Consider the following 18,518-nt stretch of genomic DNA (forward strand, 5'->3'; position numbering starts at 1 on the left):
CTGAGACCACTACTGCACAGACTCGGGTCCGAGATCACTACTGCACAGACTCGGCACTACTGCACAGACTCGGGTCCCGAGACCACTACTGCACAGACTCGGGTCCCGAGACCACTACTGCACAGACTCGGGTCCCGAGACCACTACTGCACAGACTCGGGTCCCGAGACCACTACTGCACCGACTCGGGTCCCGAGATCACTACTGCACAGACGGGGGTCCCGAGATCACTACTGCACAGGGGTCCCGAGATCCCTACTGCACAGACTCAGATCCCGAGATCACTACTGCACAGACTCAGGTCCCGAGATCACTACTGCACAGACTCAGGTCCCGAGATCACTACTGCACAGGGGTCCCGAGATCAATACTGCACAGACTGGGGTCCCGAGATCACTGCTGCGCAGACTGGGGTCCCGAGATCACTGCTGCGCAGACTGGGGTCCCGAGATCACTACTGCACAGACTCTGGTCCTGAGATGTCTTTTTATATTCTTGACCTGAAACAATGTAAATCTCAATGAATGAATGAGGAATCAAGAAAAAACATTAACCTCTTTGTTCTTTCAGAATCATGATATTTCAGTTTCTTAAATTGTTTTTGATGATCAAAACAAACTTTAATTAACTAGGGCTGCAAGAACTAATTGATAAAATCCATCATGAAAATAATCAACAACCAAACTAATTATAGATAATTCCTGTATGTCCAATCATGTCAATTTACAGCAGTGAAAAACATTTCTATGGACAAAGCGCATTGAAAAATAACATGGTTGGTGAGCACAGGAACCATGTTATTTCTTTAAATTTTATTATAAATGTGTGTTTACGTCAATCAAATTGCTTTTACGTCACTTAGCAAGCTACAAAAACCTTTTCTGGAGGTGAAAAAGCAGGGGTTTTTTCTCAACACAAAGATAAACTACTTACCATGATCTCAGACTGTGGTGAAGTGGTTTCTCTACTGCATGGATCTTCATGTGTAGCTTCAGGGGAGTTTTAAAACAGAATCTAATTCCACACTGATCACACGTGTGCGGCTTCTCTCTGGTGTGGATCCTCTCATGTGTTTGCAGAGATGATAAGTCACTGAATCTCTTTTCACAATGTGAACACGTGTAAGATTTTTCTCCAGTGTGGATCCTCTCATGTGTTTTCAGAGTTCCTGAACGACTGAATCTCTTGTCACAGTGTGAACACTTGTAAGGTTTTTCTCCAGTGTGGATCCTCTCATGTGTTCTCAGAGATGATGAGTGACTGAATCTCTTGTCACAGTGTGAACACTTGTGAGGTTTTTCTCCAGTATGGATCCTCTCATGTTTTTTCAGATGTGATGACAGACTGAATCTCTTGTCACAGTGTGAGCACTTGTAAGGTTTTTCTCCAGTATGGATCCTCTCATGTTTTTTCAGATGTGATGACAGACTGAATCTCTTGTCACAGTGTGAACACTTGTAAGGTTTTTCTCCAGTGTGGATCCACTCATGTTTTTTCATATGTGATGACAGACTGAATCTCTTGTCACAGTGTGAACACTTGTAAGGTTTTTCTTCAGTGTGGATCCTCTCATGTGATCTCAGAGATGATGAGTCACTGAATCTCTTGTCACAATGTGAACACGTGTAAGGTTTTTCTCCAGTGTGGATCCTCTCATGTGTTTTCAGATTTGATGACCGACTGAATCTCTTGTCACAGTGTGAACACTTGTTAGGTTTTTCTCCAGTGTGGATCATCTCATGTGTTTTCAGATGTGATGAGTGATTGAATCTCTTGTCACAGTGTGAACACTTGTATGGTTTTTCTCCAGTGTGGATCCTCTTGTGTGTTTTCAGAGATGATGACCGACTGAATCTCTTGTCACAGTGTGAACACTTGTTAGGTTTTTCTCCAGTGTGGATCCTCTCATGTGTTCTCAGAGATGATGAGTGACTGAATCTCTTGTCACAGTGAAAACACTTGTTAGGTTTTTCTCCAGTGTGGATCCTCTCGTGTGTTTTCAGAGATGATGACACACTGAATCTCTTGTCACAGTGAGAACACTTGTAAGGTTTTTCTCCAGTGTGGATCCTCTGGTGCTGTTTTAAACCGTCCGCCGTAGTAAAAGTCTTCTCACACTCAAAGCACATGTACTCTCTTACACCAGAGTGAATTTTCTCATGTGTATGTAAATATTGCAGCAGTGAAAAACTCTGTCCACACACAGAACATGAATGCGGCTTCTCCTTCGTATGAACTCTCTGGTGTGTCTTCAGCTCTGATGCCCTAAGAAATGTTTTTCCACATTGATCACATGAGTACGGCTTCTCTCCAGTGTGAATTCTCATGTGAATCTTAAGACTTCGTTTGCTTGTGAGACTCTTTCCACACTGAGTGCAGGTGAAAGATTTCTGGGCTCTTCTTTTCTTTAAAAATTTATTTTTAGTCTTTGAGCGACTCAAGGGTTTTCCTCCAGGTTGTACATGATGTTCCTCCTCCACTTCACTCAGTTCTTCACTCTCCTCCGTCACTTCACTCAGTTCTTCACTCTCCTCCGTCACTTCACTCAGTTCTTCACTCTCCTCCTCCACTTCACTCAGTTCTTCTCTCTCCTTCTTCACTTCACTCAGTTCTTCACTCTCCTCCTCCACTTCACTCAGTTCTTCACTCTCCTCCTTCACTTCACTCAGTTCTTCTCTCTCCTCCTTCACTTCACTCAGTTCTTCTCTCTCCTCCTTCACTTCACTCAGTTCTTCTCTCTCCTCCTTCACTTCACTCAGTTCTTCTCTCTCCTCCTTCACTTCACTCAGTTCTTCTCTCTCCTCCTTCACTTCACTCAGTTCTTCTCTCTCCTCCTTCACTTCACTCAGTTCTTCTCTCTCCTCCTCCACTTCACTCAGTTCTTCTCTCTCCTCCTCCACTTCACTCAGTTCTTCTCTCTCCTCCTTCACTTCACTCAGTTCTTCTCTATCCTCCTTCACTTCACTCAGTTCTTCTCTCTCCTCCTCCACTTCACTCAGTTCTTCTCTCTCCTCCTTCACTTCACTCAGTTCTTCTCTCTCCTCCTTCACTTCACTCAGTTCTTCTCTCTCCTCCTTCACTTCACTCAGTTCTTCACTCTCCTCCTTCACTTCACTCAGTTCTTCTCTCTCCTCCATTTCACTCAGTTCTTCTCTCTCCTCCTTCACTTCACTCTCCTCCTTCACTTCACTCAGTTCTTCTCTCTCCTCCTTCACTTCACTCAGTTCTTCTCTCTCCTCCTTCACTTCACTCAGTTCTTCTCTCTCCTCCTTCACTTCACTCAGTTCTTCTCTCTCCTCCTTCACTTCACTCAGTTCTTCTGTCTCCTCCTTCACTTCACTCAGTTCTTCTCTCTCCTCCTTCACTTCACTCAGTTCTTCTCTCTCCTCCTTCACTTCACTCAGTTCTTCTCTCTCCTCCACTTCACTCAGTTCTTCTCTCTCCTCCTTCACTTCACTCAGTTCTTCTCTCTCCTCCTTCACTTCACTCAGTTCTTCACTCTCCTCCTCCACTTCACTCAGTTCTTCACTCTCCTCCTCCACTTCACTCAGTTCTTCTCTCTCCTCCTTCACTTCACTCAGTTCTTCTCTCTCCTCCTTCACTTCACTCAGTTCTTCACTCTCCTCCTCCACTTCACTCAGTTCTTCTCTCTCCTCCTTCACTTCACTCAGTTCTTCTCTCTCCTCCTTCACTTCACTCAGTTTTTCTCTCTCCTCCTTCACTTCACTCAGTTCTTCTCTCTCCTCCTTCACTTCACACAGTTCTTCACTCTCCTCCTTCACTTCACTCAGTTCTTCTCTCTCCTCCTTCACTTCACTCAGTTCTTCTCTCTCCTCCTTCACTTCACTCAGTTCTTCTCCCTCCTCCTTCACTTCCATCAGGTCTGACATGAAAGAAAAACGTACATTTTCACTCAAAATAATTTTGAATGAATGGATATGTAATACACAACTGCTATAAAATGTTACAATAGTTTGTATGCCTTTTTATAAATGAATTATATGTCCAAGAAACTTTTTATGAATGAGGTACACTGATCTTTCAATTATTATTTTAAAAACATTTTAGACAGTCATTGTGTCCGCATAACGTTCGGTAATATTTGAAAGTACCTGTCACAGTGTGAACACTTGTAAGGTAGACAAATCCTATGTTTCTGTAGCAAGAACTATTAAATATATTTGATCAATAACACAAATTCTAACGTGATATTAACATTAAAACACACAATACTGACATATTTTAACATCAACTTTTAGATTTGTATTTATGTTATTAAAAACGTTTTAATTATTAAGTGCTGGTCAAACTAAACTTTTCCTTCTATTTACTTCATACACATGTGAATCTGGGTCACCGGAAACACAAGCTCAAATGAATTTTGCTTTAAGAAAGAACACATATTTTGCAGTAAAGTGGAGTATATTGTAAATCTGTACTTTTGGAATGATTATTATTTGTTATATACGTTTGTAAAAAGATGTCGCAGAATGTGTCTGTAGAAATTTCACATGCTCAAAGTGTAGACTGACCGCAGCTTTAATCGGTTTTAAATTAATAATTATTATTAACATTATCAGAACATTTCTTAAAGTTGTGACACTCAGGAAGTGACATCATCTGGGCTCTTTCTACAGCCTGATGGGAGGACAAGAAAATAATCTTAATCCATTGTCTCAGTTTTTACACAAACTGTACAGTGTTGGTAGGGCTGGACAATAATTAAATATCAATATATATCGCAATATTTTTTTTCCAATAACGGTGATATGATTTTTAAACACATTTTTAATATTTCAATATACATAACAGCATTTGCTGACTGACGTTAGGCGCGCAGCCGTCAGAAAGAGCAGAAGACAATTGGCTACTTTCGTGATGACGAACACCACACACACACGCAGCTAGTGCTCAGCAGTAAGAGGCTGGTCTCCAACGCGGCAAGTTTTAGCTACAAAATGAGCGCCCCCGACCGTAATACAAATGTGACTGAACAGGCTTCCACAAGTGAAGAGAAAGCAGTTGAAATAGTTGATAAGAGAGGACAGACTAATTCAGTGGTATGGAAGTGGTTGGGCTATCTGAGATCTGATAAACTTCAGGTTTCAGCGTTCCGGAGAGTGGTGCCGACTATCGATCGAAATTAATTAAAATCGAAATCGATCGAAATTAATTCACAATCGTCGATACTGCCACGCCCCCATCTCACGTCAGTTCGGCTTGCCAAGCGGAAAAAACACGGCGTGTTGAAGTGCTGCAAGTCTATGGTCAACCTCCTCTAACTTAGCTACAGCCATTCAAAAGATAGTATGGCAACTACAGATGCAGGAGACCCATCAACAGAACGTGAACCCCTCCTCTTTCATTGAAGTCACAGACTCGCAGGTGTGGAAGTTTTTTGGGATTTCCAGTGAGTAATGTTGACAACGTTCGCGCTTCAAAAAAGCCACAGTTTGCAGACATCCAAAGTCTCGCGGAAGTTCCGGGAGTCTCCCGCATATTGATAGCGGCTCCCTGATGCACGTAAATTAGTTAAAAGTAATCTAGAGTGAGCGAGCAAGAGCGAGCGTGCGAGACAGAAAAAACTGTGCTCCAAACCGTATTGCGTGCACGGCACGGCAGAGAGGGAGAGAGCGAGAGACCTTGCGTGTGTGACTCATGAAGCGCATGTAAGACATAGAGCATCCTGATTGGCCGATTGATAAAAATCGGGAATCGAATCGAACCGTGACCTTAGAATCGAAAATGAAATCGAATCGAGGATTTGAAGAATCGTGACACCCCTAGTGCCGACTAGCAGCGGGAACACATCAACCTGTTCCAACCCTGAAGCAGTTCCACCCGATAAAGCAGCACAAACCAGACTTAACCGGCACAAACGAAGCACAAGCAAACAAGACTTTTTTTGCATGAATTTGGAGCATGTTGGAGTGACCTCAGAAAGACCAATACATATGATTTTAATTTCTAAGAAACCGAGACTTCACGCAGTGATTGACAGGGCGAGAGGGGGCGTGATCGGCTCGGAATGCATTTTCAATTTGCACATTGAATTTTGCTACATTCATTGCCGGACATTTAATGAAAATGCAATTGCGAGTGTCTTAACTGTGAGTGTAAATGCAATTAAGAAAAATAACATTTAAATGATCATTTTGCTATAGTTTTTGCTTGAACATGTTAAACATACACTCACCTAAAGGATTATTAGGAACAACTGTTCAATTTCTCATTAATGCAATTATCTAATCAACCAATCACATGGCAGTTGCTTCAATGCATTTAGGGGTGTGGTCCTGGTCAAGACAGTCTCCTGAACTCCAAACTGAATGTCAGAATGGGAAAGAAAGGGGATTTAAGCAATTTTGACCGTGGCATGGTTGTTGGTGCCAGACGGGCCGGTCTGAGTATTTCACAATCTGCTCAGTTACTGGGATTTTCACGCACAACCATTTCTAGGGTTTACAAAGAATGGTGTGAAAAGGGAAAAACATCCAGTATGCGGCAGTCCTGTGGGTGAAAATGCCTTGTTGACGCTAGAGGTCAGAGGAGAATGGGCCGACTGATTCAAGCTGATAGAAGAGCAACTTTGACTGAAATAACCACTCGTTACAACCGAGGTATGCAGAAAAGCATTTGTGAAGCCACAACACACACAACCTTGAGGCGGATGGGCTACAACAGCAGAAGACCCCACCGGGTACCACTCATCTCCACTACAAATAGGAAAAAGAGGCTACAATTTGCAAGAGCTCACCAAAATTGGACAGTTGAAGACTGGAAAAATGTTGCCTGGTCTGATGAGTCTCGATTTCTGTTGAGAATGAGAATGACAGAATGAGAACATGGATCCATCATGCCTTGTTACCACTATGCAGGCTGGTGGTGGTGGTGTAATGGTGTGTGGGGGATGTTTTCTTGGCACAATTTAGGCCCCTTAGTGCCAATTGGGCATCGTTTAAATGCCACGGCCTACCTGAGCATTGTTTCTGACCATGTCCATCCCTTTATGGCCACCATGTACCCATTCTCTGATGGCTACTTCCAGCAGGATAATGCACCATGTCACAAAGCTCGAATCATTTCAAATTGGTTTCTTGAACATGACAATGAGTTCACTGTACTAAAATGGCCCCCACAGTCACCAGATCTCAACCCAATAGAGCATCTTTGGGATGTGGTGGAACGGGAGCTTTTTGCCCTGGATTTGCATCCCACAAATCTCCATCAACTGCAAGATGCTATCCTATCAATATGGGCCAACATTTCTAAAGAATGCTTTCAGCACCTTGTTGAATCAATGCCACATAGAATTAAGGCAGTTCTGAAGGCGAAAGGGGGTCAAACACAGCATTAGTATGATGTTCCTAATAATCCTTTAGGTGAGCGTATAATAATAATTTTTGGGTCCCACTTTATTTTATGTGGCTTTAAGTACTATGTACTTACATCAAAAAATAAGTACAATGTACTTATTGTGTTCACGTTGTATTGTCAAACACTTTTGCTGCTGTTGAGACGTGATACGGGTAAGGTTAGGGACAGGTGTGGTGTGATACTATACGGGTAAGGTTAGGGACAGGTGTGATACGGGTAAGGTTAGGGACAGGTGTGATACGGGTAAGGTTAGGGACAGGTGTAATAAGGGTAAGGTTAGGGACAGGTGTGTGTGATACGGGTAAGGTTAGGGACAGGTGTGTGTGTGATATGGGTAAGGTTAGGGTCAGGTGTGTGTGATATGGGTAAGGTTAGGGACAGGTGTGATAAGGGTAAGGTTAGGGACAGGTGTGTGTGATACGGGTAAGGTTAGGGACAGGTGTGTGTGTGATATGGGTAAGGTTAGGGTCAGGTGTGTGTGATATGGGTAAGGTTAGGGTCAGGTGTGATACGGGTAAGGTTAGGGACAGGTGTGTGTGATACGGGTAAGGTTAGGGACAGGTGTGTGTGATATGGGTAAGGTTAGGGTCAGGTGTGTGTGATATGGGTAAGGTTAGGGTCAGGTGTGATACGGGTAAGGTTAGGGACAGGTGTGTGTGATACGGGTAAGGTTAGGGACAGGTGTGTGTGATATGGGTAAGGTTAGGGTCAGGTGTGTGTGATATGGGTAAGGTTAGGGTCAGGTGTGATACGGGTAAGGTTAGGGACAGGTGTGTGTGATACGGTAAGGTTAGGGACAGGTGTGTGTGATACGGGCAAGGTTAGGGACAGGTGTGTGTGATACGGGTAAGGTTAGGGACAGGTGTGGTGGTATTGGTCGGTATAAGGGTGGGTTAAGGTGTAAGGGAAGGGTCAACTGTGTAATAACAAATGTAATTACATCAATTACAGTTGTAATTACATGCTGGTATTTTTAAAATATAAGTACAATGTAAAAACATGTATGTACACAATAAGTCCATTAATTTCAATGTAAGTACATAGTACTTAAAGCCACTTAAAGGTGGGGTAGGTAGAATTTTTCTAAAAAACTTTTCCCAAATTTGTTTAAACTGTCTATATATACCAATAGATAATTAAACTGTAAGTACTCTAAAAAATAAAGCAGGGCTCGACATTAAGGCTTGTCCGGGACAAGTGGATTTTTTTGTAGGACAAGTGGAAGAGAAAATTAGTTGTCCCACTGGACAAGTTCAATTTCAAACAAAATAAAATGCCATGTTACTTCACGTTATGTGCCACTCTTTACGTCTATTTTACAGATTTAATTTTACCGATTTGAAATGAAGAAATTTTTCGCACTGCCTGTGAATGTCCTGAATGTGACTCATAAAAAGACGCGCGCCAGAATACAATAACACACACAATTATGTGTGTGAGAGATCCACGTGTCAGATCCGCGTCTCTGTCAGAAGCGCTGCTCTTAAAGGGCCAGCTGCCAATAAAGCGTTCTGTCAGTAAAGTTAATCAAAGAACAAAGGGAACAGAGAAAATTACTCACTGCTCTTGACTAAAGAACTTGTGTAGCTTTAATAAGGATTAGTCTATATATAATTTATACACTTCCTCGTGCTGTGGATGCTGACCAGTGCGACCATTCATGGTAAATATCCCTAAACTTAAATAGAAAGATACGACAATGTTTCGCTTTCCTTGGACACGGCAACCTTTTCACGAATATGACTTGACCTCAAAGACAGACGCAGGTAATCGCACGCGCTCAGTCGATATCTCACTCACTGTGTTTAGGCTCAAATGCAAATCTACGAAGCCTCTGTACAAATCACCATGCTACACAGTCTTGTTTTCATTATTAACTTATTAAACATTCAATAAACATGCACAAAGTTCAAAACAAGAAGGATAGCCTTATGAAAAAACGTGAATATCGCGGTTGCTGCGGTTACTTGCTTTCCTCTGCGGTTGGCGTGTCAGTAGCGCGGTACTACAATATTGCGGTTATCGCGACAGCCCTACGAGCGGCATTGCGCGTTCATGTGATTTGGGGGCGTGGCTTTGGAAGGAGCCCAGACGGGAGGGGGTGGGAGTGAATGGAAATAAGCAGCTGTGTTTATTAATAATAATAATTCGTTACATTTATATAGCGCTTTATCTGGGACCTCAAAGCGCTTTACATTGAAGGGGGAATCTTCTCAAACGCCACCAATGTGCAGCATCCACCTGGATGAGGCGACGGCAGCCATATTGCGCCAGTACGCCCACCACACACCAGCTTACTGGTGGAGAGGAGACAGTGATGAAGCCAATCAGTATATAAGGGGATGATTAGGAGGCCATGATGGACAGAGGCCAAGGGGCAGATTTGGCCAGGATGCTGGGGTTACACCCCTACTCTTTCGAAAGACATCCTGGGATTTTTAATGACCACAGAGAGTCAGGACCTCGGTTTAACGTCTCATCCGAAGGACGGTGCTCTTTGACAGTATAGTGTCCCCGTCACTATACTGGGGGGTTAGGACCCACACAGACCCCAGGGTGAGCGCCCCCTGCTGGCCTCACTTATTGCAGCACTGAGAGGACTACAGACGCTCGATTTTTATACTTTCTTTTTCAGAGTACTTACATTTTAATTATGTATTGGTATATATAGACAGTTTAAACTAATTTTAGAAAAACATTTTTTTTCAATTTTGCAACTTATAAAGTGTTAAAATATGTATTCAATTTACATATTAAAACTAGTGTATAAATGGCAAATGTAAATTATATAATTGAATTTTAATTTTGCACCAAACGTTGCTCAAATCTGTAATGGAAAATGTAAATTTAAAAACAGAAATGCATTGCCATTTTACATATTGCATTGTCATATTATGGTTATTTCATTGGTTTGTTATGGTGCAGTACCAAAAGACTCCAGCAGGTTTCATAGACTTTTAAATTTTTCAGAAGATTGTAGGTACAGACATCTGTTGTGGGTGTTCTTGGCAGTTTTATGAGACTTTTATATTGTTCATATCGATATTGGAATTATATCCTAAAGTTACTGTAAGAAGAATAATCTCTATAAATCTTAGTAACTTCTTTAATAATAAGAAACACAACTTTGAGTATCTTTAAATCAGATTGCAGAGTGCTGAGAATATAGTTCCCAGTATGTATACGGTTAAAGCAACACCAAGGAACTTTTCCTCTGCGGTTGCCCTACAGGTTGGAAGTGGAATTGTCCATTACCGCTGTCGTAAATAATTTAGCCTACCGCAGCTGTCGCACACACGTTCGCTGTTTATGTGTTTATCCAGCACCGGCTTTGGGATCAACAACGGCCACAGACAAGGTAGAGTATGATGCATGATTTTATGAAAGACATCACAAACGAAGAAAAACTAAATAATGACATTGCTTGCTTTTTTATAGTTTTTGTTTTGTATAACAGTAAACTTGAAACGGTATAACAGCAAGATAGGTTTACACAAGGATAAAAAGTAAAAACTTATTGCAGAACAATTTAGCAAGTAGTCAATTGCATTTTCTGTAAAAATCTTGAGCATTTTATTTGAAAAATATTGCAAAGAAAGCCAAGGTGATACCGTTTTAGTGGCTGCTTTGCTACATTATTAGTATTAGTAACGTAGTATTAGCGAGCAAACACTGGCCCAATATTGATCCTTGTCCGGCCTTTTACTTGATCACTCACCCTTTTCCTCTTCCGAGTCTCCTCTTATCAACATGACATCATGACTTTGCGTAAACATACACGCCACTTTCAAGTCAAGTGGCGTGTTATCTATACGCATTTTGAGCTATCCGCGTGTATGTCCACGCCGAAATCTTTTGCGTGTATGTCTACGCCATTAAATGTCCGAGTGATTCCGCGTGTATGTGTACGCCGTTAAATGTCCGAGCGAAACGAAGCAAAATCTATATCTACATCTGTGGAGCGATATTTCTTTTCCTAGGATGGTAGGAGAAGACTCATAAATGGTATTAACCCCAGTGACGGGTAGGTTTAGGGACGGGGTTGGGGTAGGTCATATATTTATATATACATAATACAGTAATATAACGTTAAGTCAAAGGCGTTGATAAACACGCTGAAAAGCGATTATGCGTGTTGATAGCACGCCAAAAATGGAAATACGAATTGGCGTGTCATACATACGCCATTTCATGAGATCAGTCTGCTCTTATGGTGTGTTCACACCGAACGCGAATAGAGCATCAAATACGCGTCTATTTAGACGCTTGAATCTTCCGCTCGAGTTAAAATTTTTCAACTTGCGCGGAAGACGTTCACGGCAAACGCGTCGCCCAATTCGCGTCATTCACGACGCCCGGCGCGAATGATGCGTCTATTCGCGTCTTTGCATTGACTTTGTATGTAATCTACTCGCGCAAATAATTAAATTCGCGTTCGGTGTGAACACACCATTAGTTTTTGTTACTGCTTCGGCCATGACAAAAACATAAGCACGAAAGCCGGAAAACAAACGCTGGTTGGCCTCTCACGTCCGAATTTGAGGATTTGGTGGGGGAAGTGACGCATGCCGTAAAGCAGTTGAATTTTGTAGTTCTTTTTGTGCTCGGCTCGGATTACTACCCGAAACCCGAAGTTACCTAGTGCCAGTAAAAGCGATACAGACACCGTCAGACTATGGCAGACCTGTCATTTAACCTATTGTAAGTCAATTTACCATCTCAAGGGTCTTGGAAATAATTATGAAGGTTGAAAAAGTTACATAGTGTTACTTTAAAAGATGCCTGTTTCTCATATGACATTGTTATTTGTACACACTGTGACTATACAAATCACAACATATACATAGGAACATGTTGGCGTTATTTTGTCACTTATTGGGAGCAGTATGCTAGCTGGAGCCATTTACATCCAGTATTTGTGCTAAGCTAGGCTAGCTGTGGGTGCGTCAGACAGAGTTACAGCACGCACAGAGATGAGAAGGGTGTGTGTGGACTTATCTAACTCTGGGAGATACGGTGAATAAGCTAAAGTCCCAAAAAGTTGGCGTGTTCCTTTAAGTTATGTTTACAGCCCTGTCAGCCATTCTCAAAAGTTATTTTTATTCAGACATTTTCAGACAACCCCCCAAGCTTAACTTTACCTTAACTTTTTAACGCACAATCCAACGGACCACTGAGGGGGCGGCGGCACCATCCATACTTTCTAAAGCAATTAAATACTCTTGTTCCGCCTGTTTTGTTATATACATCCCTAAAAAGTGCCTAATAATATTTATATACTGGAATAATATCGGAATTATTATAATTTATGACTAGGGCTGGGCGATATGGCCAAACATTCATATCTCGGTATTTTTTGGTTAAATGGCGATTTGCGATATCTCTGGACTTTTTCTGCGTTTTTCTATTTGGATAAAGAAAATCTGTATTTATTTAAAAAATATATATTTCACATCCAGCCCAATGATATCCTACAAACAACAATGTTGATATTGAGGGATATGGAAACAAATATAGTGAATGTAATTTAGGCTTTGCAATGTGCAAAAAGGTGGTTAAAAATCACATTACATTCTAACATTACAATCTAAAAACAAAAATAATGGTTTTGTTTTTAAATTGACTAAAGGCTAAACTAAAAATTAAAATAAAAACAAAAGCACAAACTAATTATATTAGCCTGCATTGGATTAACCCATTATAACGGTCACTTTCATAAAAATACTTGTAGGTTTAAAATTCCACACTTAGCAGATTTATTGTCTCCAACAACAAATATTTTAGCAATATGTATATTTTAGTCTGAATTATTGCGCTACTATTCTGTGCTCTGTCTGTTTGGCGCGCAGGCGCGGTGGCGTTCACAGAAGCTTGAGTTCTTGCGCAAGTATTTATCTGTCAGTCAGCAACAGTATCTGTCAGAGCATCTGACAAGCTGCTTTAAAGTTGTTAACTATCTTACCAGTTATTTTGAAGCCCTTAATATGTTGGGAAAAAATGTTTAGGACAAATTGTAGCCTACTATGTAGCCTACTTTCACTGCAGGAGCTCACAGTGCATCATCCTCCGTTATTTTTCAGATGTGCTCGTATCAAACTACTTTATCGATATTAACGGTATTGCCTCATTCCATATCGTTACAAAAATATATATTGATATATTGTACAAACTCGATATACCGCCCAGCCCTACTATGATGAATATGAATAATGAATAGGCTATTTTTGGTGCCCTACATACAGCGCGTGGTGGGAGCGGCGGCACTGGTTGAACTGTTTATCTAAATGTGATGAAGTGCTTGAATGTTTCTAACATGAATGTTCTCCAGCATCATGAATGAATGAAGAATAAACACCAACCTCTTTGTTCTTCAGGATCTTCAGTGCGTTTCATTCTGCAGGGTTCTGGATCACTCGTGTTCTCACTGTCCTCTTTAATAAACTCAGTCTTTGCAGATTTCAGCTCTTCCTGATGCTCTGATGGTCGTCTTCACTTGTAGCTGATGGGAGTTTACAGCATTTATTGGGGGATAACAGTAGGAGGAGCTTCACTGATGACGTGAGTGCAGTGGGAGGAGCTTCACTGATCATGTAATTGCAGTGGGAGGAGCTTCACTGATGATGTAATTGCTGTGGGAGGAGCTTCACTGACCATGTGACTGCAGTGGGAGGAGCTTCAGTGATGATGTGACAGCAGTGGGAGGAGCTTCACTGACCATGTGACTGCAGTGGGAGGAGCTTCAGTGATGATGTGACAGCAGTGGGAGGAGCTTCAGTGATGATGTAATTACTGTGGGAGGAGCTGATCTAACAAAATCAAAAATATATCTGTTACAGAGTTTGTTTTTTAAGCTCATGGACAACATGATAAATACTGTATATTCTTCCCAATATAAATAACGGTAAGATCAGTCTGTTGACACCAATGAAATGAGCTTTAAGTGTCAATTTACAGGAGATCTGAAGACATCAGCATAATAAATGAGGTGAAAACAGGAACTATTGTCATGAAATAAAGAGTGTTTTCAGCAGATCTGTTAATATTGATGATCCTCAGACTATCAACACTCATTCAACAAGCCATTCAGGATCATCAGCAGATCATCTCACTTTATTCTGAGTGTTTGCTGTTAGAAACAGAGTCAGGATATTATATGATAAAAGCCTATTAAACTGCTCTTTTGGAAGACACGTATAAAGAAAAAGTATAAAACAAAAAAAAACATTGACAGTCAGGTAAATACCTAGCCCACTAAAACATAAAATGCTAACATTCATTGCAATAAAGTAATTAAATCATTAAAATGTTACAGTTCTGTATGTGCAGAAAATGACAATGATCATAAAACCCTTTAAAACTAAACATGTTTGGGACCCTGTATAAATAATATAAAAAGATTACCAACTGATTACTAGCACACAACTATTGATCAGTGACTTATAGTCACAGCGTCTGAGTTACTCTGTACTGAGTTACAATATTATGTTAAGATTAAATTTAATTAATACAAATTATACAGCATCTCACAAAAACAAGTACACCACTCATATTTCAGCAACCATTATCTTCTCAAGGGACCATACTACCATAAAATATACCATATTCTTCCGCTTATCCGGGGCAGCGGTCTAAACCCAACGAATACTAGTCACACAGGCATTAGCAATATATCTCTACAAACATTTAAGTCTCCGCTAATAAATTCTCTCATTTTATGGTTATGGTTTATGGTCATTTTACCTCGGTTCTGCGGTTCTTCGGGCTCTCCAAACTTTTCCAACCTTTTTCAAATATCGCCAGTGGGTGGAGTCAGGCTCTGAGCAGGGGTTGAGTTACCCTTAATGAAATTAACTCATTTGTCACAATAAAACAAAGCAAATAGTTGTACACTAGATGGCATCATCAAGTGATTCATTCTTACCAATGAGAGATTCAATTTCCAGATTTCCAGATTTCACAGCTCTGCTCCAAACAGCTTTTTAAACGTCTTAATATCTGAGTTTTCTATTAAGATTAGTGAAACAGGTCAGAATGGTAATGAAACAATTAACTGGAATTACATTACACTCACTTTAGTGTTTTATCTGATATTGTGTATATTAATCGCTGCTGTTTAAATTATAAACGTTTATATTGATTATAATTGTACATCCATTTTGAGGTTAATTTGATTTATTATTGTCTTTCCGTTGCTATTTACATAGCTATGACTACGACTGAGCTAGGCATGATGGTCATATCTTTCGAAAAACAGACACACACACACAAACCTCATCTCGATCCCTGCTGTGCACACACACACACAACGTTAGCACGCTGGTTTTCACACACGCAAATATATCCAATCCATTTCCATCACTGACAGAAATGCACGCTGCGCATTACAACACACACATCTAAGTTGTCTTTTGTTTCTTCTGATTTTCGTTTTGTTTACATCAAGACTTGCACGTGTTCAGTGTTTGCAGCGTCTGTGTTGCCAGTCTTTCATGTTGTGTTATCTCTATCGGCTGACCAGACCCGAGCGCCACCCAGTGGCCTGGGTGAATAGTGCTAGTGCTCGGTGTGCTCTTAAAAATAAAATAGCCTAAATTAATAAACATTTACTTACAAAATTCAAAAGTGGAGAGACATAATCCATACGCCAGAAAATAGAGCCAGAGGTTCAGGGACTGATATCACATTTGATTTCAGAGAAAGAAAGAAAAACAAATAAATACACAAACAAAAACTAAAATGAAAAAAGAGGAAGTATCAATTAAAAAAAATCTCCCAACAAAACATAAAACAAATTACAATTTTAAAAATAGAGAAAAATAATATACAAAATGCATACATATGCATACAATGAGCATACATTCAAAGTTTTAGTATCTTTTTTGTTACAATACTTTTCAAGAAGATGTTACAAGATCTTAACATCTTTTTGAAAGTGAGAAAAATTAGGGGTAACTTTCATAGTTTTACATTTGTGGATAAAATATTTTGCAAGCAAAATAATTAAGTTTTTTTTTTTAAGAAAAAAAAAATCTCATATTGCTTCTCAAAAAGGAAAAACCCAAACAAAACATCCTTGAAATAAAGCTAAACGTTTTTATATATATCGTTTACAATGAACTGGCAAATGTTTTGTCAAAGTTTTCTTGTATGATCACAATGCCCAAAAAAGATGCAATTTGCATCTATACTCAATTTAAATTTTGATACCATGAACGTTGGATAATATCGATGCATAAGCTTAAAATAAATCTCTTTGACCGTATTTACGTCATATTTTGTCGGTCTCAATAGTCTGTAGTGGAAATCTCTTCCTCAAGACATCCGTCCAACATCAGCCCTTCTCTCCTTCAAAAACACATATTTATCTGTGTATCACTCTTCAGCTCACAGTCTGTGCATTATACATTGTTAATGATATGCTATTTGTTGCCTGGAGTGAGATCACATGTGGTTAGGGGAGGGGCCTAATGGAGCCCCGCCCCCCAATTCTACCCATAACTATCATAATTAACCAGCACAAATTGAAATTAGAACAATTGGTAAATCTGATAAATGACAGAGCAGTTCATCACATCAAATATACTCTTTAATGTTGTATTTCAAAATTACAAATATATAAAAATTACAAAAATATAACAAATTGCTCCAAACAGTTTGGAAAAACAAATCTTTTTTTATTTTGAATGTGTTGAATGATAAAATATAGTTTTTTGTTTTCCCTGACATCTTTGAAAAATACAAATGCAACGGCAATGATTAATGTATGTTTTGACAGGGTATATAATATTACCCAGAGCACTCTGCTTTAATACACGTACACGTACAAAAGTCTAAGGCCACCACAAGATTTTTTTTATTTTTACTTTGAGCAATGTTTTAATGAGCATCTATGTTTATTTTTTGTCTCTTTATAAGAATACAAACAGAAAATACAGAAAATTAGTACACAAAATGTAAAAACCGAATGAAAAAATCTAAACAAAATGGCTTTCTTTAAAAAAAAAAATGGAGTTAAAATAACGCTAAATGTTTTTAAACAAAAAAGATTGTTGAATTGCACTAATTGAATAAATCTGCATTGCATTAACAGTGGTTGTATTTTAATACATTGTATTTTTAGGGCTTGCATTTTTATGGGCTGAAATTCAACATGGTTTTATATTTAAGATTTAAACATTTAAATTCAAAACATTTCACACACATTTTCATTAATAAAAATTCAATAATCCATATTCACCTTTTAGATTTCACTTCCAAAATGTTCTATTAGTTCTGTTGAACAGGTAATTTTCGGTCCATTTTATTTCACTTTACGAATTCGCTTCCACAAATTCTGTGGTTCAAATTTGACAGTAAATTCAACATTGGACATCCAGGAAGTGCAGGAATCTCAGTAGATTGCGGATCGATAATCTCTCCAGCAGGGGGTGTTGTGTGTGTGAAGTTAAGCAGCTTTAGCCGCTGCTTATCTATGAAGGTAAAAAAGTAGCAATACCTGAGAGCACGTTGATGTGAATTTGAGAGACTGTCCTGTACATGCAGCGTATTACGACCTATAGTGGCGTTTTAAAATGAAGCGCCCTCTAGCAGTCTTATATATGACAGTCTCGTTTATCGGGTGTGTCGTCATCAAATGACCTTTGACTGTCGTTACCAATAAAAACAAAATGCGGCAAGAAAAAGAATGTCCCTGAACGCCGTAATCAATATCTGTTTTATTTTATTTAAAGATCTATTTAATGTATCGTTGTGACTGTCGGCAATTCATGTGTAAGTATAAGTGTAGTTTGATGTTTTTTTCTTTACAAATCAGTTGCGAATGCCACTGAATGAATGTGATTTTACCACAGTATATTAGCTCGATCCTGCTAGCACAGTGCCCATAAATTGTACCATAGTAATTAGTTTTACTGTGGTGTTTGTAGTTGAAACAGTAACACAACACTTGCCATGGTTTTACTACAGTAACCATAGTTTTACTGTGGTGTTTGTAGTTGAAACAGTAACACAACACTTGCCATGGTTTTACTACAGTAACCATAGTTTTACTGTGGTGTTTGTAGTTGAAACAGTAACACAACACTTGCCATGGTTTTACCAGAGTAACTGTCGTTTTACTGTGGTATTTGTAGTTGAAACAG

General features: G+C 39.7%; 1 protein-coding gene across 1 annotated transcript in view; it reads right to left on the reverse strand.

Annotated features, from left to right (window-relative positions):
- Window positions 1–929: 929 nt before the first annotated feature.
- The window catches only part of LOC130102548 (zinc finger protein 271-like), an 86,503-nt gene continuing 68,914 nt past the window's right edge, over window positions 930–18,518 (reverse strand). The window contains exon 2 of the mRNA XM_056268499.1: window positions 930–3,883. Within this exon, the coding sequence (XP_056124474.1) occupies window positions 930–3,883 (2,954 nt within the window). The remainder of the gene's footprint in view (window positions 3,884–18,518) is intronic.

Source organism: Rhinichthys klamathensis, unplaced genomic scaffold (assembly GCF_029890125.1).
Source record: "Rhinichthys klamathensis goyatoka isolate OS25496 unplaced genomic scaffold, OSU_Roscu_1.1 h1tg000274l_1, whole genome shotgun sequence".
NCBI lineage: Eukaryota > Metazoa > Chordata > Actinopteri > Cypriniformes > Leuciscidae > Rhinichthys > Rhinichthys klamathensis.